This window comes from Bombina bombina, chromosome 1 (assembly GCF_027579735.1).
Source record: "Bombina bombina isolate aBomBom1 chromosome 1, aBomBom1.pri, whole genome shotgun sequence".
Lineage (NCBI taxonomy): Eukaryota > Metazoa > Chordata > Amphibia > Anura > Bombinatoridae > Bombina > Bombina bombina.
The window spans coordinates 565954017-565976977 of NC_069499.1; the positions used below are offsets into that span (position 1 = coordinate 565954017).

Genomic DNA, 22961 nt, shown 5'->3' on the forward strand with positions numbered 1-22961 from the left:
GGATGGAAAGTGAACGTGGAAAAGAGTTCTCTATCTCCGTCGACAAGAGTTCCCTTCTTGGGAACAATAATAGACTCCTTAGAAATGAGGATTTTTCTGACAGAGGCCAGAAAAACAAAACTTCTAAACTCTTGTCGGATACTTCATTCCGTTCCTCTTCCTTCCATAGGGCAGTGCATGGAAGTGATAGGTTTGATGGTAGCGGCAATGGACATAGTTCCTTTTGCGCGCATTTATCTAAGACCATTACAACTGTGTATGCTCAGTCAGTGGAATGGGGACTATACAGACTTGTCTCCGAAGATACAAGTAAATCAGAGGACCAGAGACTCACTCCGTTGGTGGCTGTCCCTGGACAACCTGTCACAAGGGATGACCTTCCGCAGACCAGAATGGGTCATTGTCACGACCGACGCCAGTCTGATGGGCTGGGGCGCGGTCTGGGGATCCCTGAAAGCTCAGGGTCTTTGGTCTCGGGAAGAATCTCTTCTACCGATAAATATTCTGGAACTGAGAGCGATATTCAATGCTCTCAAGGCTTGGCCTCAGCTAGCGAGGGCCAAGTTCATACGGTTTCAATCAGACAACATGACGACGGTTGCGTACATCAACCATCAGGGGGGAACAAGGAGTTCCCTGGCGATGGAAGAAGTGACCAAAATCATTCAATGGGCGGAGACTCGCTCCTGCCACCTGTCTGCAATCCACATCCCAGGAGTGGAAAATTGGGAAGCGGATTTTCTGAGTCGTCAGACATTGCATCCGGGGGAGTGGGAACTCCATCCGGAAATCTTTGCCCAAATCACTCAACTGTGGGGCATTCCAGACATGGATCTGATGGCCTCTCGTCAGAACTTCAAGGTTCCTTGCTACGGGTCCAGATCCAGGGATCCCAAGGCGACTCTAGTAGATGCACTAGTAGCACCTTGGATCTTCAAACTAGCTTATGTATTCCCGCCGTTTCCTCTCATCCCCAGGCTGGTAGCCAGGATCAATCAGGAGAGGGCGTCGGTGATCTTGATAGCTCCTGCGTGGCCACGCAGGACTTGGTATGCAGATCTGGTGAATATGTCATCGGCTCCACCATGGAAGCTACCTTTGAGACGAGACCTTCTTGTTCAAGGTCCGTTCGAACATCCGAATCTGGTCTCACTCCAGCTGACTGCTTGGAGATTGAACGCTTGATCTTATCAAAGCGAGGGTTCTCAGATTCTGTTATTGATACTCTTGTTCAGGCCAGAAAGCCTGTAACTAGAAAAATTTACCACAAAATTTGGAAAAAATATATCTGTTGGTGTGAATCTATAGGATTCCCTTGGGACAAGGTTAAGATTCCTAAGATTCTATCCTTCCTTCAAGAAGGATTGGAAAAAGGATTATCTGCAAGTTCCTTGAAGGGACAGATTTCTGCCTTGTCTGTGTTACTTCACAAAAAGCTGGCAGCTGTGCCAGATGTTCAAGCCTTTGTTCAGGCTCTGGTTAGAATCAAGCCTGTTTACAAACCTTTGACTCCTCCCTGGAGTCTCAATTTAGTTCTTTCAGTTCTTCAGGGGGTTCCGTTTGAACCCTTACATTCCGTTGATATTAAGTTATTATCTTGGAAAGTTTTGTTTTTGGTTGCAATTTCTTCTGCTAGAAGAGTTTCAGAATTATCTGCTCTGCAGTGTTCTCCTCCTTATCTGGTGTTCCATGCAGATAAGGTGGTTTTACGTACTAAACCTGGTTTTCTTCCAAAAGTTGTTTCTAACAAAAACATTAACCAGGAGATAGTCGTGCCTTCTCTGTGTCCGAAACCAGTTTCGAAGAAGGAACGTTTGTTGCACAATTTGGATGTTGTTCGCGCTCTAAAAAATTCTATTTAGATGCTACAAAGGATTTTAGACAAACATCTTCCTTGTTTGTTGTTTATTCTGGTAAAAGGAGAGGTCAAAAAGCAACTTCTACCTCTCTCTCTTTTTGGATTAAAAGCATCATCAGATTGGCTTACGAGACTGCCGGACGGCAGCCTCCTGAAAGAATCACAGCTCATTCCACTAGGGCTGTGGCTTCCACATGGGCCTTCAAGAACGAGGCTTCTGTTGATCAGATATGTAGGGCAGCGACTTGGTCTTCACTGCACACTTTTACCAAATTTTACAAGTTTGATACTTTTGCTTCTTCTGAGGCTATTTTTGGGAGAAAGGTTTTGCAAGCCGTGGTGCCTTCCATTTAGGTGACCTGATTTGCTCCCTCCCTTCATCCGTGTCCTAAAGCTTTGGTATTGGTTCCCACAAGTAAGGATGATGCCGTGGACCGGACACACCTATGTTGGAGAAAACAGAATTTATGTTTACCTGATAAATTACTTTCTCCAACGGTGTGTCCGGTCCACGGCCCGCCCTGGTTTTTTAATCAGGTCTGATAATTTATTTTCTTTAACTACAGTCACCACGGTATCATATGGTTTCTCCTATGCAAATATTCCTCCTTAACGTCGGTCGAATGACTGGGGTAGGCGGAGCCTAGGAGGGATCATGTGACCAGCTTTGCTGGGCTCTTTGCCATTTCCTGTTGGGGAAGAGAATATCCCACAAGTAAGGATGACGCCGTGGACCGGACACACCGTTGGAGAAAGTAATTTATCAGGTAAACATAAATTCTGTTTTTAAAGCATTCTATTGTAATGCTGTTGTGACCTTTAAATATCCATATAATGAGATAGACCGCTATCAAACTAAAATGTATCTTTATAAATTTGTTTGGGGTGTGGGACCTCGCAGTGCTGGCAAGACTTCGTAGATAATCTCGCCAGAGGAGAGAGCTTTAGATCGTATTGTCATAATAGGTGAAATATTAGTTTGCATATAAGCGGTACTGAAACTCTGTGCTCTGAAGGTAAGAACTTGAAATACAAAATAGAAATATGAGATTATATTATTGTTGGGCAAACAAAGGGACAGTCTACTCCAGAATGTTTATTGATTAAAAAGATAGATAATCCCTTTATTTACCCATTCCCCAGTTTTGCATAACCAACACAGTTATATTAATATACTTTTTTTTACCTCTGCTATTACCTTTTATCTAAACCTCTTCAGACTGCACTCATTTTCACTTCTTTTGACAGACTTGTATTTTAGAGAATCAGTGCTGACTCATAAATAATTCCAACAGTGAGCACAATGTTATCTATATTACTCACACATGAACTAGCACTTTCTAACTGTGAATAAACTGTCAAAATTCACTGAGATAGAAGGTGCCTTCAAGGACTTAGAAATTAGCATATAAACCTACCTCAGTTTAGCTTTCAACAAAGACTGCCAAGAGAACAAAGCAAATTTGATGATAAAAGCAAACTTGCACGTTGTTTAAAATTACCTGCTTTATTTGAATCATGAAAGTTTATTTTTGACCAGACTGTCCCTTTAAATCTTCATAGGTGTGGTGCACTATGGCCAAAGCATTATTCCACTCCTAGAACTAGTAAAGCAAATAGGAGGAAAAAAAGCAAAGGCTAGCTTGTCATAGGCAAATTCCTGGTGCTGGGGATCTCAAACTCCTAAGAATACAATTCACCATTTTACCTTTGATTATGCTTAGTGATAAAACTGTGCAGTGCACTTTCATTGCTTAAAGGGATATAATACGCATATCCTAAATCACTTGAAAAAAACTGTAAAAAGTTGATAAGAAAATATTAATATATTAATAATAGTATTTCTATGTAAAAAAGGAAGATATTTTACCTCAACATTTCTTCAGCTCACCAGAGTAAGTACTGTGTCCAGCTGCAAATTGAAGGAAAAAAAATAGCCAATCAGCCTCAGCAGTGGTGAGATTTCATAGAACTTAAAAAACTGAATAGGAAAATAACATGACTCTGCCTGCACATGACAGATGCACACTCCCTTGCAAGTCCTGGGACAAGCATCCTGACTGGCTGCTTAAAGTCACTTTACAGTGTGGTGTGAATACTTTGGAAAGGAAGATATTTACCTCAAATTTCCTGTCAGCTTTTTACAGCTATGCTGCATCAGTTTCATTTGCTTCAACATTTGGGTATCATGTCCCTTGAAATTTTGGAATTTGAATTAGAATTCTAGTATTTTCCGCTGCCCCAGAATAGCTGGAGCGCATTTCATGAAATTCAGAACCTTGACTACATGTTGCGCAGTCATTGCTGGATTTGCGCAGTAGCTCATGTATATTTTTCCCTATTTGTACCACCGCAAAGGAGAACATATAAACAATATGGAGTCCTTTTCAAGGGGTTATTTACCTAGATTGCAAAACTATACAAAATTTGATAACACCTGCGTTTTGCAATGCAGTGATGAATTTCAGATGCAAATATAAAAAAAATATTTTACTCTCACTTTGTTATAGCTCCTAACTTTTTGAAATTATTTTTATACATCCCTATATAAAGCCGTTCCCTATTAAAGGGGCAGTAAACCTACAAAATAATGTAATATATTTCTGCTGGGAGCGAGCTACATTGAGTATAATGGCGCGATCGGGCTGGGCTGTGACTAGACAGCTGCCCAGATACACGTAGACAAAAAGCCAGACCCGCTCAGTAGAGCACTGAGCGGCGGTCTGAAAAATTCTTTTTTTTTTTTAATAAAATATGCCTGCAATACTTTAAAGTATAAAGTTAGGGCTAAGATAATGTAATATAATTCTTCACCATGTGCAGAATTATATTACATTATTTTGTATGTTTACTGCCCCTTTAAGTATTAAATTAATTGTGCAACCCTTGTCTTCAAAACTATACTAATAAAAACATATTTTGCAAAGTCTCCATGTTTCCTTCATTTTTATACGGAAAACTACTTCATGCTTGTTTCAAAACATTCCACTTTCATTCATGGAGTTATGTTTTACATCTTCACTGAACAAGTAAGTGGTCTGAGGGCTGAAATATGGGCATTTAAAGCCCTCTTCCCCAGCCCAAGCTTCACAACCTGGTATGCCCTACCTGAGCAGGGAGTTCCTTGTCTGGTAACATCACCACAGCAGTCAATAAGGAAGGAAATTGCAGTTTCCTTCCCCTTCTGGAGTGCTAGGGATCCTACAAAATAATGTAATATATTTCTGCACGGAGCTTGGAGCGAGCTACATTGAGTGTAATGGCGAGATCGGGCTGGGCTGTGACTAGACAGCTGCCCAGATACACGTAGACAAAAAGCCAGACCCGCTCAGAGCACTGAGCGGAGGTCTGAAAAATTCTTTTTTTTTTTTTAATAAAATATGCCTGCAATACTTTAAAGTATAAAGTTAGGGCTATGATAATGTAATATAATTCTGCACTATGTGCAGAATTATATTACATTATTTTGTATGTTTACTCCCCTTTAAGTATTAAATTAATTGGGCAACCCTTGTCTTCAAAACTATACTAATAAAAAAATATTTTGCAAAGTCTCCATGTTTCCTTAATTTTTATACGGAAAACTACTTCATGCTTGTTTCAAAACATTCCACTTTCATTCATGGAGTTATGTTTTACATCTTCACTGAACAAGTAAGTGATCTGAGGGCTGAAATATGGGCATTTAAAGCCCTCTTCCCCAGCCCAAGCTTCACAACCTGGTATGCCCTACCTGAGCAGGGAGTTCCTTGTCTGGTAACATCACCACAGCAGTCAATAAGGAAGAAAATTGCAGTTTCCTTTCCCTTCTGGAGTGCTAGGGATCCTCAGGATTCCCCAGGAGGACAACATGTCATCCTCCTCACTTTAGTGGTTAGGGCAAATAAAGACAATTTTCACATTGAATTATAAATGTAAGAAATAGTTGTGTGACATCTGTAGTAGCACACCTGGTTGTGTACATGTTTTAAAAAAAATATTTATTTTTCTCCAGCACTAAAGAAGACCAACAGAAGTCGATATTTGTGAAGTCTGAACAGGGTGGATTTAAATTAAAAGATGGTGTTCAATTTCACTTGTACATCAGCACATCACCGTGTGGAGACGCTCGCATTTTTTCACCACATGAAGCTGGACACGAAGGTATAAAAATTTGTTTGACGAAAATGACTGACTTACTTTTGTGTGCATTTTATCCAGCATGGCAGCTGGCCTGTGCTTAGATGTGTTCAGTAGCTGAAGTAGATTGGATTACTGATTCTGTGTTCCCTCACCAAATAAATAAAAATATTTATTTATTGCTATTTAATGAGCAGTATGGCTTAGTGTTTCTCAACTTTGTATGTCTAATAATGCCAAGAATTAGCTAATGCTGGCCTACTAGCCCTTAATCTTTCATTGTTCTAGAGTAAGGATAAAGTACAGTAAACACCTTGAGCTTTTTATTTAAAATGTTTTGTTAAGTGCAATGACACAACTTTGCTATATATTTTCATTATTTATTTTGTCCCCATTTCATGTAATTTAGCTTTAAAAATTGACCATTTCTAATTCTCAGAACATGAAAAACACCTGGTAACTTTTCTAGGCTAACTCTCTTGTATATCTGTGCCTAATTGACTTTAGATAACAGCAACACAGAGTACTTTATAACAGTGGCTAGCCTTGTTGTCTCTAGACTAGTCCATATTTGCTCCTCTAAATAAGGCAAAAGGGGGGTGGAGTTTGGTTATTGAAAAATAATTGCACTAATTAATTTTAAAATGTTAAGACTTGGCTGATTTGTTATTCTACAGCAACATAACAGAAATGTCTTGTAATTACAAGATGTTTACTGTCCTTTTCAAAATTTGCTGGTGTCTTCTATCCGTTTGCTAATGTTGCTGGTGAATGGTCAAAGTGAGGTAAGAGGGTTTTTCCCATTTCTGCTCTACACATTTTGTGGAAACTGCCCTTTACAGACTACCTAAACAGATTATTATTCTGCCAAAGACCCTTTCTATGGAAATCAAGTTGCTTGGGTAGGGATTTTCTTCATAAATGAAGAGTCCACAGCTGCATTCATTTAATTTTGGGAAATACAGAACCTGGCCACCAGGAGGAGGCAAAGACACCCCAGCCATAGGCTTAAATACTCCTCCCATTTCCCTCATCCCCCAGTCATTCTTTGCCTTTCGTCTCAGGAGGTTGGCAGAGAAGTGTCAGAAGTTTGTTTGCATCTCTTATGGATTGTAGTACTCTTCGACATGGGACGGGAGTTTTAAGTAATCCTGTCAGTCTCTCTCTGAGGGCTTGGATGAAAGTTTGAGTCCGGAGATGCAAGAAGAGTCTTTTTGCAAAACCATCCCGACTCATTTTAACAACTCCACAAGCAATCAGCATTGTCGAACTAAGCTTTGCTGCCTGCTTTCTTCTCTCAAGTCCATGGCGAAGGCGCTGCTACTATTGGTCACGCTTGAAGGGCCGTGTTCCTGTTCCACGACGTAGATTCCGGTAAGATTGTTTCATTTTAATTCTTAATGATGTACTGTAACTCATTTGTTCCTGTGAACTCGCATGAAAAATACAGGGTCTCAGTGGGACTCCTTTAGTATCTTGGAATCAAGGGTTAATATCTCCTGAGGGGGATTATTGAACAGGGGGGGGGGGTAATCATGTTTTGTTATGTGATTCAATTTGCTTATGTGTAGTGTTAACTGGGCTCCTGGCTTTTGGAACATAACGGCCTTTATGAAGTGACACAACCTTTTTTGGACTTTACGGTTCACCTTGTGACCCAACGTGTTTACGTTCTGTTCTCCCATTTCCGCATTCCTGACTGTGTGGTGACGGAGAATTCTAGTTTGCTGGTGTCTGGTTCATAGGAGGTGGGGAGTGCCCCAGCAATTGTGGGTGTCAGGTGCCGTTTAAATTGTTTTATATTTAGTAAATTTTCTCCAACATTGGTGTGTCCGGTCCACGGCGTCATCCTTACTTGTGGGAATATCTCTTCCCCAACAGGAAATGGCAAAGAGTCCCAGCAAAGCTGGCCATATAGTCCCTCCTAGGCTCCGCCCACCCCAGTCATTCTCTTTGCCGTTGCACAGGCAACATCTCCACGGAGATGGTTAAGAGTATGTGGTGTTTAGTTGTAGTTTTTTATTCTACTATCAAGAGTTTGTTATTTTAAAATAGTGCTGGTATGTACTATTTACTCTGAAACAGAAAGAGATGAAGAATTCTGTTTGTGAGAGGAAGATCATTTTAGCAGACAGTAACTAAAATCCTTTGCTGTTTCCACATAGGACTGTTGAGATGAAGTAACTTCAGTTGGGGGAAACAGTTAGCAGACTTTTCTGCTTAAGGTATGACTAACCATATTTCTAACAAGACTGTGTAATGCTGGAAGGGGGACCGGTAAGCCATTTTCTTAGTCTCAAGCAGAATAAAGGGCTTAATATGGGCTATAAAACTGGTAGACACTTTTATGGGCAAAATCGATTGCTTTATTTGGGCATTTTATACATGTTTATGCTGGTATTTCACATTTATAAACTTGTGGAACGTTTTTTAACGTCAGGCACTATGTTAGACACCTTTTCCAGTCAGGAAGGGCCTTCCCAGTTGTAGGCTGAGCCTCATTTTCGCGCCATTACTGCGCAGTTGTTTTTGAGAGCAAGACATGTAGATGCATGTGTGAGGACCTGAAAATAGTTGGAAAAGTTCCTAGAAGGCGTCATTTGGTATCGTATTCCCCTCTGGGCTTGGTAGAGTCGCAGCAAAGGCTGTAGCTGGGACTGTAGAGGGGTTAAAACTATAACCGGCTCCGGTTTCGTTATTTTAAGGGTTAAAGCTCTGAAAATTGGTGTGCAATACATTTAATGCTTTAAGACACTGTGGTGAAATTTTGGTAAATTTTGAACGATTCCTTCATATTTTTTCACATATTCAGTAATAAAGTGTGCTCTGTTTAAAATTTAAAGAGACAGTAACGGTTTTGTTTTAAAACGTTTTTTGTGTTTTACTGACAAGTTTAAGCCTGTTTGACATGTCTGTGCCTTCAGATAAGCTATGTTCTATATGTATGAAATTCAATGTGTCTCCCCCTTCTAAATTATGTGATAATTGTGCCAAAGCGTCCAAACAAAGTAAGGACAGTACTGTCACAGATAATGAAGTTGCCCAAGATGATTCATCAGATGAAGGGAGTAGACATGGTTCTACATCATCTCCTTCTATGTCTACACCAGTTTTGCCCACGCAGGAGGCCCCTAGTACTTCTAGCGCGCCAATGCTTATTACCATGCAACAATTGACGGCTGTAATGGATAACTCCATAGCAAATATTTTATCCAAAATGCCTGCATATCAGAGAAAGTGCGATTGCTCTGTTTTAAACACTGAAGAGCAGGAGGGCGCTGATGATAATTGTTCTGTCATACCCTCACACCAATCTGAAGTGGCCATGAGGGAGGTTTTGTCAGATGGGGAAATTTCAGATTCAGGAAAAATTTCCCAACAGGCTGAACCTGATGTTGTGACATTTAAATTTAAATTAGAACATCTCCGCGCACTGCTTAAGGAGGTGTTATCTACTCTGGATGATTGTGACAACCTGGTCATTCCAGAAAAATTATGCAAGATGGACAAGTTCCTAGAGGTTCCGGTGCACCCCGACGCTTTTCCTATACCCAAGCGGGTGGCGGACATAGTGAATAAGGAATGGGAGAAGCCCGGCATACCTTTTTGTTCCCCCTCCTATATTAAGAAATTATTTCCTATGGTCGACCCCAGAAAGGACTTATGGCAGATGGGCCCTAAGGTCGAGGGGGCAGTTTCTACTCTAACCAAGCGCACTACTATTCCTATCGAGGATAATTGTGCTTTCAAAGATCCTATGGATAAAAAATTGGAGGGTTTGCTTAAAAAGATTTTATACAGCAAGGTTACCTTCTTCAACCCATTTCGTGCATTGTTCCTGTCACTACAGCAGCGTGGTTCTGGTTCGAGGAACTAGAAAAGTCGCTCAGTAGAGAGACTCCATATGAGGAGGTTATGGACAGAGTTCACGCACTTAAGTTGGCTAACTCTTTTATTTTAGATGCCGCTTTACAAATAGCTAGATTAGCGGCGAAAAATTCAGGGTTTGCAATTGTGGCGCGCAGAGCGCTTTGGCTAAAGTCTTGGTCAGCGGATGTATCATCCAAGACAAAATTGCTTAATATCCCCTTCAAGGGTAAAACTCTCTTTGGGCCAGAATTGAAAGAGATTATCTCAGACATCACTGGGGGAAAGGGCCACGCCCTCCCACATGATAGGCCTTTCAAAGCCAAGAATAAGTCTAATTTTCGTTCCTTTCGTAATTTCAGGAACGGACCGGGCTCTAATTCTGCATCCTCTAAGCAAGAGGATAATACCTCACAGACCAAACCAGCCTGGAAACCGATGCAAGGCTGGAACAAGGGTAAGCAGGCCAAGAAGCCTGCCGCTGTTAACAAAACAGCATGAAGGAGTAGCCCCCGATCCGGGACCGGATCTAGTGGGGGGCAGACTCTCTCTCTTTGCTCAGGCTTGGGCAAGAGATGTTCAGGATCCCTGGACGCTAGAAATAGTTTCTCAGGGTTATCTTCTGGAATTCAAGGAACTACCCCCAAGGGGAAGGTTCCACATGTCTCACTTATCCTCAAACCAAATAAAGAGACAGGCATTCTTACATTGTGTAGAAGACCTGTTAAAGATGGGAGTAATACACCCAGTTCCAACGGCAGAACAAGGAATGGGATTTTACTCAAATCTGTTTGTAGTTCCCAAAAAAGAGGGAACTTTCAGCCCAATCCTGGATTTAAAGATCCTAAACAAATTTCTCAGAGTACCATCGTTCAAGATGGAAACCATTCGAACGATTCTACCCACAATTCAGGAAGGTCAATTTATGACTACCGTGGATCTAAAGGATGCGTATCTACATATCCCTATCCACAAAGAACATCATCAGTTCCTAAGGTTCGCCTTTCTGGACAAACATTACCAGTTTGTGGCCCTCCCATTCGGGTTAGCCACTGCTCCAAGGATTTTCACAAAGGTACTCGGATCCCTTCTAGCGGTTCTAAGACCAAGGGGCATTGCAGTAGTACCGTACTTGGACGACATTCTAGTACAAGCGTCGTCTCTTTCAAAGGCAAAGGCTCACTCAGACATCGTTCTGGCCTTTCTCAGATCTCACGGATGGAAGGTGAACATAGAAAAAAGTTCCCTGTCTCCGTCGACAAGAGTTCCCTTCTTGGGAACAATAATAGATTCCTTAGAAATGAGGATTTTCTTGACAGAAATCAGAAAGTCAAAACTTCTAAACGCTTGTCAAGTTCTTCATTCTATTCCTCGTCCTTCCGTAGCTCAGTGCATGGAAGTAGTAGGATTGATGGTTGCAGCAATGGACATAGTTCCTTTTGCGCGAATTCATCTAAGACCATTACAACTGTGCATGCTGAAACAGTGGAATGGGGACTATACAGACTTGTCTCCAGTGATTCAAGTAGATCAGAAGACCAGAGACTCACTCCGTTGGGGGCTAACCCAGGATCACCTATCCCAGGGAATGAGCTTCCGCAGTCCAGAGTGGGTCATCGTCACGACCGACGCCAGCCTAGTGGGCTGGGGCGCGGTCTGGGAATCCCTGAAGGCTCAGGGACTGTGGTCTCGGGAAGAGTCTCTTCTCCCGATAAACATTCTGGAACTAAGAGCGATATTCAATGCTCTCAGGGCTTGGCCTCAGCTAGCAAAGGCCAGATTCATAAGATTCCAATCAGACAACATGACGACTGTTGCGTATCTCAATCATCAGGGGGGAACAAGGAGTTCCCTGGCGATGAAAGAAGTGACCAAAATAATACAATGGGCGGAGAATCACTCCTGCCACCTATCTGCGATCCACATTCCAGGTGTGGAAAACTGGGAAGCGGATTATTTGAGTTGTCAGACATTCCATCCGGGGGAGTGGGAACTCCACCCGGAGATCTTTGCCCAGTTGACGCAACTATGGGGCATTCCAGATATGGATCTGATGGCGTCTCGTCAGAACTTCAAGGTTCCTTACTACGGGTCCAGATCCAGGGATCCCAAGGCGACTCTAGTGGATGCACTAGTAGCGCCTTGGACCTTCAACCTAGCTTATGTGTTTCCACCGTTTCCTCTCATTCCCAGGCTGGTAGCCAGGATCAAACAGGAGAGGGCCTCTGTGATCTTGATAGCTCCTGCGTGGCCACGCAGGACTTGGTATGCAGACCTGGTGAATATGTCATCGGTTCCACCATGGAAGCTACCTTTGAGACAGGACCTTCTTGTTCAGGGTCCATTCGAACATCCAAATCTGGTCTCCCTCCAGCTGACGGCTTGGACATTGAACGCTTGATTCTATCAAAGCGTGGGTTTTCAGATTCCGTGATAGATACTCTGGTTCAAGCCAGAAAACCGGTAACTAGAAAGATTTACCATAAAATATGGAAAAGATATATCTGCTGGTGTGAATCCAAGGGATTCCCATGGAATAAGATAAAGATTCCTAGGATTCTTTCCTTTCTACAAGAAGGTTTGGATAAAGGATTATCTGCGAGTTCTCTAAAGGGACAGATTTCTGCTTTATCTGTCCTACTACACAAACGACTGGCAGTTGTGCCAGATGTTCAAGCATTTGTTCAGGCTTTGGTTAGGATCAAGCCTGTTTACAGACCTTTGATTCCTCCCTGGAGTTTAAATCTAGTTCTTTCAGTTCTTCAAGGGGTTCCGTTTGAACCTTTTCATTCCATAGATATTAAGTTGTTATCTTGGAAAGTTTTGTTTTTGGTTGCTATTTCTTCTGCTAGAAGAGTTTCTGAGTTATCTGCTCTACAGTGTACTCCACCCTATCTGGTGTTCCATTCAGATAAGGTTGTTTTGCGTACTAAGCCTGGTTTTCTACCAAAGGTTGTTTCCAACAAAAAAATTAATCAGGAGATAGTTGTACCTTCTTTGTGTCCGAATCCAGTTTCAAAGAAGGAACGTTTGCTACACAATTTAGATGTAGTCCGTGCTCTAAAATTCTACTTAGAAGCTACAAAAGAGTTCAGACAAACTTCTTCTCTGTTTGTCGTCTGGTAAAAGGAGAGGTCAAAAAGCAACTTCTACCTCTCTTTCCTTTTGGCTTAAAAGCATCATCCGATTGGCTTATGAGACTGCCGGACGGCAGCCTCCTGAAAGAATCACAGCTCACTCCACTAGGGCTGTAGCTTCCACATGGGCCTTCAAGAACGAGGCTTCTGTTGATCAGATATGTAAGGCAGCGACTTGGTCTTCACTGCACACTTTTGCCAAATTTTACAAATTTGATACTTTTGCTTCTTCGGAGGTTATTTTTGGGAGAAAGGTTTTGCAAGCCGTGGTGCCTTCCATTTAGGTAACCTGATTTGCTCCCTCCCTTCATCCGTGTCCTAAAGCTTTGGTATTGGTTCCCACAAGTAAGGATGACGCCGTGGACCGGACACACCAATGTTGAAGAAAACAGAATTTATGCTTACCTGATAAATTACTTTCTCCAACGGTGTGTCCGGTCCACGGCCCGCCCTGTTTTTTTAATCAGGTCCGATGAATTATTTTCTCTAACTACAGTCACCACGACACCCTATGGTTTCTCCTATTTTTTTCCTCCTGTCCGTCGGTCGATTGACTGGGGTGGGCGGAGCCTAGGAGGGACTATATGGCCAGCTTTGCTGGGACTCTTTGCCATTTCCTGTTGGGGAAGAGATATTCCCACAAGTAAGGATGACGCCGTGGACCGGACACACCGTTGGAGAAAGTAATTTATCAGGTAAGCATAAATTCTGTTTTTTTTATATCCTTTACCCAGTTGTGGAGGATGCTGATGTTGAGATTGTTCAACTTTCTGATTCAGATTCTTCGTCCTTTGACAAATGTGAATTGGCCCCATTGACTCAGGTCAGTCAGTTATGTTCTTAAGGCCGTTCAAGAGCGCCTTGTTCCTCTGGCTCAGGGATTCAAGGGACTGCTGAGCCATCCGCCTCAGGTGGCCCTGTCCTCCGGGAGGCGAGTTCCCTACCGCTTCCTACGACTACACATGCGGGTAACCCAGATTATGTTTTGTCCTCCTCAGAGGGTGGATTGTCCCCCCCCCCCCGGAGGTTGTGGCACGTTTTCACTTTTACATTCTTTTGGCGGTTGCGCATCTACAAAGTCCAGATGTTTATTTGCGTTTGTGTTCGTGCCCAATTGCCCCAGGTCTCCTGGCCACAGGAGGGCATGTGCAGTTCCCTGCGGGTGTAACTTTTCCTGAGTGTTGTGCCTTTCGTTACAGGCTGGCTCGCCTTCGTGTTCTACTCAGACACGTTTTTGAGCTGTTTGGGGACCCTATCCTTCTCGGTTATGGGACTCATCAGTCTCCTCCTTCGAATGGCTCACCTCGTTAGACATGGGGGGATGAAGTAATCTCCTTTAAGTCTTGTTATCGAGATCCTTCCCAGTTTTGTTGGAGGAACAGGGTTTTCGTAAGGCTGGTCCTGCGGATCTTTCTGTTCTTCCTGGGCGTTAACCCTCGGGTTGCCTGTTATTTTATTTAATCCTGTTAGGATGAATTTTATTTTCTTTTCCATACTATGTTTTCTGCAGGAACTTAAAAATCTCTGGGATCGATGCTTGCTGTTTGCTTCTACGGAAGTTGTTCGGGACACGTTAGTCCCATGTTTGTCTTTTTTCTTACTCCTTCTCTGAGGGTGGATTTAGCCAGCTTTGGCAGTTATGACCCTGGTTGCAGGCTGGTCCTGCTTGGGTTCAGATCTTCTGTCTCGAGACTTATTCAGACATGTGACGCCTATTATAGCTTTCTGGTCAGGTTGGGGTGCCGAGTGCTCTATTTATGTTCTTGTTATTTATTTTACAAGTTTCAGCTACCTCAAGTTTCATTCTCTTGCGGGTCCGTATGGCTCTCAGCATTTTTTCAGTCCTAAATAGCCGTATCTCTGGTGACTGGGTCAGTAGATTTTGCTGCCTCACTCTGTTGCTTCCGACAACCCTCGGAACCTAGAGTATTCCTTCCCACGTGGTGGGAAAATTAGAGGGTTTAGTGCCTCTTTTCCGCCGGTCGGAGCGGTGTTGCTTTAGGAAATTGTCCTTTTTGGACTTGTTCCTTTAGTGGTTCTCTTCTTCATTGAGACCTTTTGGATTGTCTTCTCCTTTTGGATGGGTCACCTTCAGGGGACTTGGATTCCCTTCGGGAGTTGGTTGTTCCTTTTTCAGGACATCAGACAGTGAGGTCTTTTTGGGCTCTGGTTAGGGGTCCTTCCCCGGTGTTGGGAATGCTCTGCATCTCTTTCTTGGGATAGAAGAGGTCCTAGTGGTTTTCCCCTCATATGGTTTGGGTATTGCCATCCAGGTGGCATCCAAACCCATGTTTTACTGTCCTCTGACTTCGAATCTGAGGTTATGTGGAGGCTTGATATTGCTCTGTTCGGGTGACTTGACCTCACTGGAGCTCATGGCTAGCTGGAAAGCTAGCTCAGCATACTAATGCTATGTGGCTACTCTGTACTGTAGCAATCCGAGGGTTGCTAGTTCGATCCCCGGCGAGGTCTACTCAGCCTTTCCTCCTTTCGAGGTTGATAAAATGAGTAGTGCCTTGTGGCCTTTAGGGCGATTAGCCGCACTTTCAAGCACAGTCATGTTAATGTTGCTTGGAAGCCTGTTAGCTCTAGTGTCCTTTTATGGCCCTGGCTCTTTGACGTGTTGGGCTCCTGCAAGGGGTGGTCTCTTCCTTTTTGGGTTGGGATTTGCAAGGGCTTCTTGCTCTTGTTATCCGGGTTATTCTGGATTTTTTTCCCTGGGAGGTCTATTTTTTTTTATATCAGACGAAGGATTTTTGTTCCTTGAAGATTGTTTAATTTAAACATTTGTGGGGCCCGGGCTTCTTCTTCTGATCTTCCGGTTGTTGAGGGTTTTACTCAACGTTTTCTCTTTGTGGATCCCGCTGTGGGATGTTACCGGACTTTATGATCCTAGGACTCGCCTGGGGGTTCCAGTTTCCGGGATACTTGTTCTGGCGGTTCTGTTTTACAACTTGGTCAGATTTACTGAGAGCCAGGGCTCCTTGGGTCTTGTCTTGTACCGACGATACGGTTCCCTTGGGACAGCCATCCAATGTGACCTGAAAGTGGGCTTTCCTGCCTAGCAAACGGAAGGTTTGCGGTTGCTCAGCTGTCTCTCTTGCGCCTGGTATGTGTGCTAGCACGATGTTTTAAGGGGTTCTTTCCATGTTCGTCGGTGACCTTGTGTCTCCACAGTTCTTCCTACAACTTCCTGTCTTTTGGACAGGTGTTTATCGATGCTCTCCTCTTCAGAGGGCTCGTTCTCCTTACGGAGGTGTGGTTCCTTAATCAGGGGCCTCTCCTGTGTTCGGGAGGTTGGAACAGATGTTTTATCTGGTTCGGGATTGGTCTGCTCTTTGAGTGGTTTCTTTCCATCTGGGGAGCTGCTGGCTCTGCATTGAGACCTAGTCGAGTGGCTTTGCTGGATCTCTTTGGGTCTAACGCCTACTCGATTGTCTTAGGTTGAAGTGGCTGTGCCATTCTTTCGCCCTTTTGGGGGCCGGTCTTGGGGTTCTTTTCTGTTCCCTTGCTTCAAATCTGCCATTGCTTGGGCTGGTCCGACTAGGTGTATCATCTGAGATCTGTTGTTCATCCTCAGGTCTTGGGGGTGCCAGCCGCTTTTTCCTTATGGATAATGTTTTCTCTGTGTCTTCCTACGGATGGCAGCGTGTTACTGGACTCAGATGTTTATATTTCTGAGTTTGCTACTTGTAATTTTTCTGTTTGCTCAGTCTCTGAGTTCTGACGTTTGGAGGACTTTGTCTTCAGCTGTCTTTTTGGTGCTGTTGCACGATATTTGGGAGAGGTTCTTCTCCTTGAGGATGCTTGGTTGCTCCGTGTGGCTTGGGCGTCGTCTTCCCTTGTTCTCAGGATCCTTTCGGGTCTCTGTGGACTTCGCCTCTTTTGAAGGGGGCTTTTCCTTTATTGGATCTTGCTGTACCTTTTTGGGTATCCCTTTGGTTCACCCTTGTCCTCTTTCTTTTGGGGATATTGGTACTGTACTAGTAAGGGTTGTGTGGGGACCGACTGCTGGGCGACGATCCTCCTGGAGGAGTGATGGCTCAGTGAGTCTGCTTTGCGGTCTCTAGTTAGGCTTTCAGACTATCTGCGGGTCAGTGTCCTTGGGGCCTTTTCCTTCTAGTTTTTTTTGCCCGGCTCCGACGAAGCAGGGTTTGGTTGGGTTGTGGTTTTTTCAGGCCTGGTGCCCTCTATGGTACCCACACGTTATTGCTTGGGTATTGTTTTCCCAAAAGTAATGAATGCAGCTGTGGACTCTTTCCACCTGAAGAAATTATCAGGTAAGCATAATTTTAAGTTTTTCTTCATAAATGGAAAGAGTCCACAGCTCCCCACCCGTATTATTTCTGTGGAGCGTCTTATTTTTTTATTCTTCTGGCACCTTTTTACCCTGTTATTTCTTCTACTGTTCCTTGTTCCTCGGCAGAGTGACTGGGGGATGAGAGAAGTGGGAGGAGTATTTAAGCCTTTGGCTGGTGTGTCAGAGCAGAGCTGCTTGTAACTTTTTTTTTGTGCATGTGCGACATCTGCTGCATTTGTTGTATCACCGTGAGAGGCCTTTTTGTTGATACTTGGGTATTGGATAATATTGCAACACCTAAACAAATGCAAATTGATGATCCTTTGTGAGGTTGAATTACTCTTGTAGGGTGTCTGTAGTCTTGAAGCAGGTTTTACATGTCCTTATTGCAAATATGCACTTAAGAATAATGCATTAGTCATTTGGCTACAACTCAAGTAGCAGTGTTTTGGGTACCACATTCTCAGTTTCTTAAACCTTGATACTTTTTTTTTTTTTTTAAATAAACTGTATCCATGGTGACTCAGAGTATGGTATGTGAAATGAGAGAATCTTCTACTGGTTTTGCAAAAGAACATATCAAAGATACTGGCGGGAAGATGGATAGTACAATTGATGGGACTAATGACCTGTTATAAGTCCAAGCTATTGTAGTAATAACAGCAATACAAATAATGAATGTTAAAATAATGCTCATATCTAATTATTATATTATTTGCATAAAAATATATCTTAAGCATAGCATTGCTTAATATCTAAAGTTTAAATTCTTCACAGATTCAGGGGATCGCCACCCAAATCGTAAGGCAAGAGGACAGCTTCGCACAAAGATTGAGTCTGGGGAAGGGACTATCCCAGTAAGGTCTAGTAGCACAATCCAGACATGGGATGGTGTGTTGCAAGGGGAGAGGTTGCTTACTATGTCTTGCAGTGACAAGCTTGCAAGGTATGTAGGATTTATTGCCATTATTGGATGTATCATAGAAGCTTACTGTGATTTCTGTGGATCTTATCTTGTAAGTTATGTAAACATACTAATGAGCATGTGTATCATCATAGTGTAGTATTAAATATGTATTATTAAATCTTTGTATGAAAATATATTTATTTTCTGTGCCCTTTTCTGAAGCAAATCTTAACTTATTTGAACATTCTCTTTTATCATCCATGATTGTTATGGGCACAATTTAGTGTTCTTTGCCGTTATATTGGGATAGTTAACTCTTGACTTTTCTAGCGCCCATTAAGGATAAGACATAATTTTCTTTTGCTGTTAATGTGAATAAGAAAAGGTGGGAACTGTTTCTAAATCATTAAGACAAGATGATTTGAATTCTAATAAGTTTGAGTAACGTTCTGTAAACTGTCAGAAGTTACTGTTGTTTAATATTATTATCCTTTAATTTGACCTAGGTGGAATGTTGTTGGCATACAGGGCTCCCTGTTTAGCCTATTTGTTGAGCCAATTTACTTCTCAAGTATCATCTTGGGTAGTTTGTATCATGGTGACCATCTCTCAAGAGCAGTCTACCAGCGAATAGCAGACATTGAAGATCTTCCCCCTCTCTACATTCTCAACAAACCTCTACTTAGTGGTAAGTTTTGTAGTTAAGTTTCTAAAATATTGAAAGAACTATGTTTTTATTGTTCAGATGATTATCCTGCTTTTATGATAAAATAACTAAATATAATGTCTTCATTGATACTATTAACACAATTGTTCATACTCTTAAGAATAAGAAGTTAGCACATTCCATGTCGGTCACATATTACCTTAAAAGAAAACTCAAGTCAAAATAAACTTTTATGATTCAGATAGAGCATTCAGTTTTAAGACACTTTCCAGTTTACTTCCATTATCAAATTTTGCTCAGTTGTTTTATATAAACACTTTCTGGAAGACAAGATCCTACTGAGCATGTGTACAAGCTCACATGGTATACATATACTAGTCTGTGATTGGCTGAAGCATGTCACATGATGCAGGGTGTTGGAAAATGGGATAAATAATACATTTCCCAGAAGAAGAAAAAAATCTGCTTATTTCAGAGTAGGTGTTGTCTTTTTATTATGCACTTGTTAGTTATGCAATTCTACTGCATTTAGTGGCCATTTAAAGGGATGCTGTACACTACATTTCTCTTGTAAGGTGTATCCAGTCCACGGATCATCCATTACTTGTGGGATATTCTCATTCCCAACAGGAAGTTGCAAGAGGACACCCACAGCAGAGCTGTCTATATAGCTCCTCCCCTCACTGCCATACCCAGTCATTCTCTTGCAACTCTCAACAAGCATGGAGGTAGTAAGAGATAAGTGGTGAAATGTAGCTGTTATTTTGCTTCAATCAAGAGTTTATTTTTTTTAAATAGTACCGGAGTTGTGCTATTTTGTTCCAGGCAGGAAAAAAGAAGAATCTGCCTGGGATTTATATGATCTTAGCAGGTTGTAACTAAGATCCATTGCTGTTCTCACACATGTCTGAAGAGAGAGATAACTTCAGCGGGGGAATGGTGTGCAGGTTATCCTGCTATGAGGTATGTGCAGTTAATATTTTTCTAGAAGATGTGAAGGCTAGAAAATGCTTCTGATACCAAATTTATGTAAGGTAAGCCTGAATACAGTGATTTAATAGTGACTGGTATCATGCTTACTTTCTGAGGTAATACTCTTTTATATTTACAATATAAAACGTTTGCTGGCATGTTTAAACGTTTTTATATATACTTTGGTGATAAAACTTTATTGGGGCCTAGTTTTTTTCCACATGGCTGGCTTAAATTTGCCTAGAAACAGTTTCCTGAGGCTTTCCACTGTGTTACTATGAGTGGGAGGGGCCTAGTTTAGTGCTTTTTTGTGCATTAACTATTACAGACTGAGACATCCAGGAGTTCCCTGAATGCTACAGGACATCTCTAAAGGGCTCTTAGGCTTCCAAAATCGTTTGTTGGGGAAGGTAGGCCTACAGCAAGGCTGTAGCAGTTTGGTGTGACTGTTAAAAAACGTCTATCGTTTTTTTTGATCCGGTTTTTGAACTAAGGGGTTAATCATCCATTTGCAAATGGGTGCAATGATCTGTTAGATTATTATACACACTGTAAAAATTTCGTTTGATTTACTGCCTTTTTTCACTGTTTTTCAAATTCTGACAAAATTTGTTTCTCTTAAAGGCACAGTACCGTTTTTTATATTTGTTTGTTAACTTGATTTAAAGTGTTTTCGAAGCTTGCTAGTCTCATTGCTAGTCTGTATAAACATGTCTGACATAGAGGAAACTCCTTGTTCATTATGTTTAAAAGCCATGGTGGAACCCCCTCTTAGAATGTGTACCAAATGTACTGATTTCACTTTAAGCAATAAAGATCATATTCTGTCTTTAAAAAATTTATCACCAGAGGAATCTGACGAGGGGGAAGTTATGCCGACTAATTCTCCCCACGTGTCAGATCCTTTGACTCCCGCTCAAGGGACTCACACTCAAATGGCGCCAAGTACATCCAGGGCGCCCATAGCGTTTACTTTACAAGACATGGCGGCAGTCATGGATAATACACTGTCAGCGGTATTAGCCAGACTACCTGTATTTAGAGGAAAGCGAGATAGCTCTGGAGTTAGACGCAATACAGAGCATACTGACGCTTTAAGAACTATGTCTGATACTGCCTCACAATATGCAGAAGCTGAAGGAGAGCTTCTTTCTGTGGGTGATATTTCTGACTCAGGGAAGATGATGCAACCTGATTCTGATATTTCTACATTTAAGCTTGAACACCTCCGCGTGTTACTCAGGGAGGTTTTAGCTGCTCTGAATGACTGTGATACAATTGCAGTGCCAGAGAAATTGTGTAGACTGGATAAATACTATGCAGTGCTGGTGTGTACTGATGTTTTTCCAATACCTAAAAGGTTTACAGAAATTATTACTAAGGAATGGGATAGACCAGGTGTGCCGTTCTCTTCCCCCTCCTGTTTTTAGAAAAATGTTTCCAATAGGCGCCACCACACGGGACTTATGGCAGACAGTTCCTAAGGTGGAGGGAGCAGTTTCTACTCTAGCAAAGCGTACTACTATCCCTGTCGAGGACAGTTGTGATTTCTTAGATCCAATGGATAAAAAGTTAGAGGGTTACCTTAAGAAAATGTTTATTCAACAAGGTTTTATCCTACAGCCCCTTGCATGCATTGCGCCTGTCACTGCTGCTGCGGCGTTCTGGTTTGAGTCTCTGGAAGAGGCTTTACAGGTAGCGACTCCATTGGATGAAATACTTGACAAGCTTAGAGCACTTAAGCTAGCCAATTCTTTTGTTTCTGATGCCATTGTTCATTTGACTAAACTAACGGCTAAGAATTCTGGTTTTGCTATCCAGGCGTGCAGATTGCTATGGCTTAAATCATGGTCAGCTGAAGTTACTTCAAAATCGAAGCTGCTTAACATTCCCTTCAAGGGGCAGACCCTATTCGGGCCTGGCTTGAAGGAGATTATTGCTGATATCACTGGAGGAAAAGGTCATGCCCTTCCTCAGGATAGGTCCAAACCAAGGGCCAAACAGTCTAATTTTCGTGTCTTTCGAAACTTCAAGGCAAGTGCGGCATCAACTTCCTCTAATGCAAAACAAAAGGGAACTTTTGCTCAGTCCAAGACGGTCTGGAGACCTAACCAGACCTGGAACAAGGGTAAGCAGGCCAAAAAGCCTTCTGCTGCCTCTAAGACAGCATGAAGGAACGGCCCCCTATCCGGTAACGGATCTAGTAGGGGGCAGACTTTCGCTCTTCGCCCAGGCGTGGACAAGAGATGTCCAGGATCCCTGGGCGTTGGAAATTTATATCCCAGGGATATCTTCTGGGCTTCAAGGCTTCCCCCCCAAAAGGGAGATTTCACCTTTCACAATTATCTGCAAACCAGATAAAGAGAGAGGCATTCTTACACTGTGTACAAGACCTCCTAGTTATGGGAGTGATCCATCCAGTCCCAAAGGAGGAACAGGGACAGGGATTTTACTCAAATCTGTTTGTGGTTCCCAAAAAAGAGGGAACCTTCAGACCAATTTTGGATCTAAAGATCTTAAACAAATTCCTCAGAGTTCCATCATTCAAGATGGAGACTATTCGTACCATCCTACCTATGATCCAGGAGGGTCAATACATGACTACAGTGGATTTAAAGGATGCTTATCTGCACATTCCGATACACAAAGATCATCATCGGTTTCTCAGGTTTGCCTTCCTAGACAGGCACTACCAGTTTGTAGCTCTTCCCTTTGGGTTAGCTACAGCCCCAAGAATTTTTACGAAGGTTCTGAGGTCGCTTCTGGCGGTCCTAAGGCCACGGGGCATAGCAGTGGCCCCTTATTTAGACGACATCCTGATTCAGGCGTCAAACTTCCAAATTGCCAAGTCTCATACGGACATAGTGTTGGCATTTCTGAGGTCACATGGGTGGAAGGTGAACGAGAAAAAGAGTTCTCTATCCCACCTCACAAGAGTTTCCTTCCTAGGGACTCTGATAGATTCTGTAGAAATGAAAATTTACCTGACGGAGTCCAGGTTATCAAAACTTCTAAATTCCTGCCGTGTTCTTTATTCCATTCCTCGCCCTTCGGTGGCTCAGTGCATGGAAGTAATCGGCTTAATGGTAGCGGCAATGGACATAGTGCCGTTTGCACGCCTACATCTCAGTCCG

At 42.5% G+C, this 22961-nt stretch overlaps 1 protein-coding gene across 3 annotated transcripts in view; it reads left to right on the forward strand.

The window, feature by feature from the left end:
• ADARB1 (adenosine deaminase RNA specific B1) overlaps window positions 1-22961 on the forward strand; it is a 226061-nt gene that overhangs the window by 155441 nt on the left and 47659 nt on the right. For all 3 annotated transcript variants that reach the window (XM_053698773.1, XM_053698774.1, XM_053698772.1), the window contains 3 exons: window positions 5853-6001; window positions 18059-18227; window positions 18695-18876. In XM_053698773.1, coding sequence (XP_053554748.1) covers window positions 5853-6001; window positions 18059-18227; window positions 18695-18876 — 500 coding nt within the window. The remainder of the gene's footprint in view (window positions 1-5852; window positions 6002-18058; window positions 18228-18694; window positions 18877-22961) is intronic.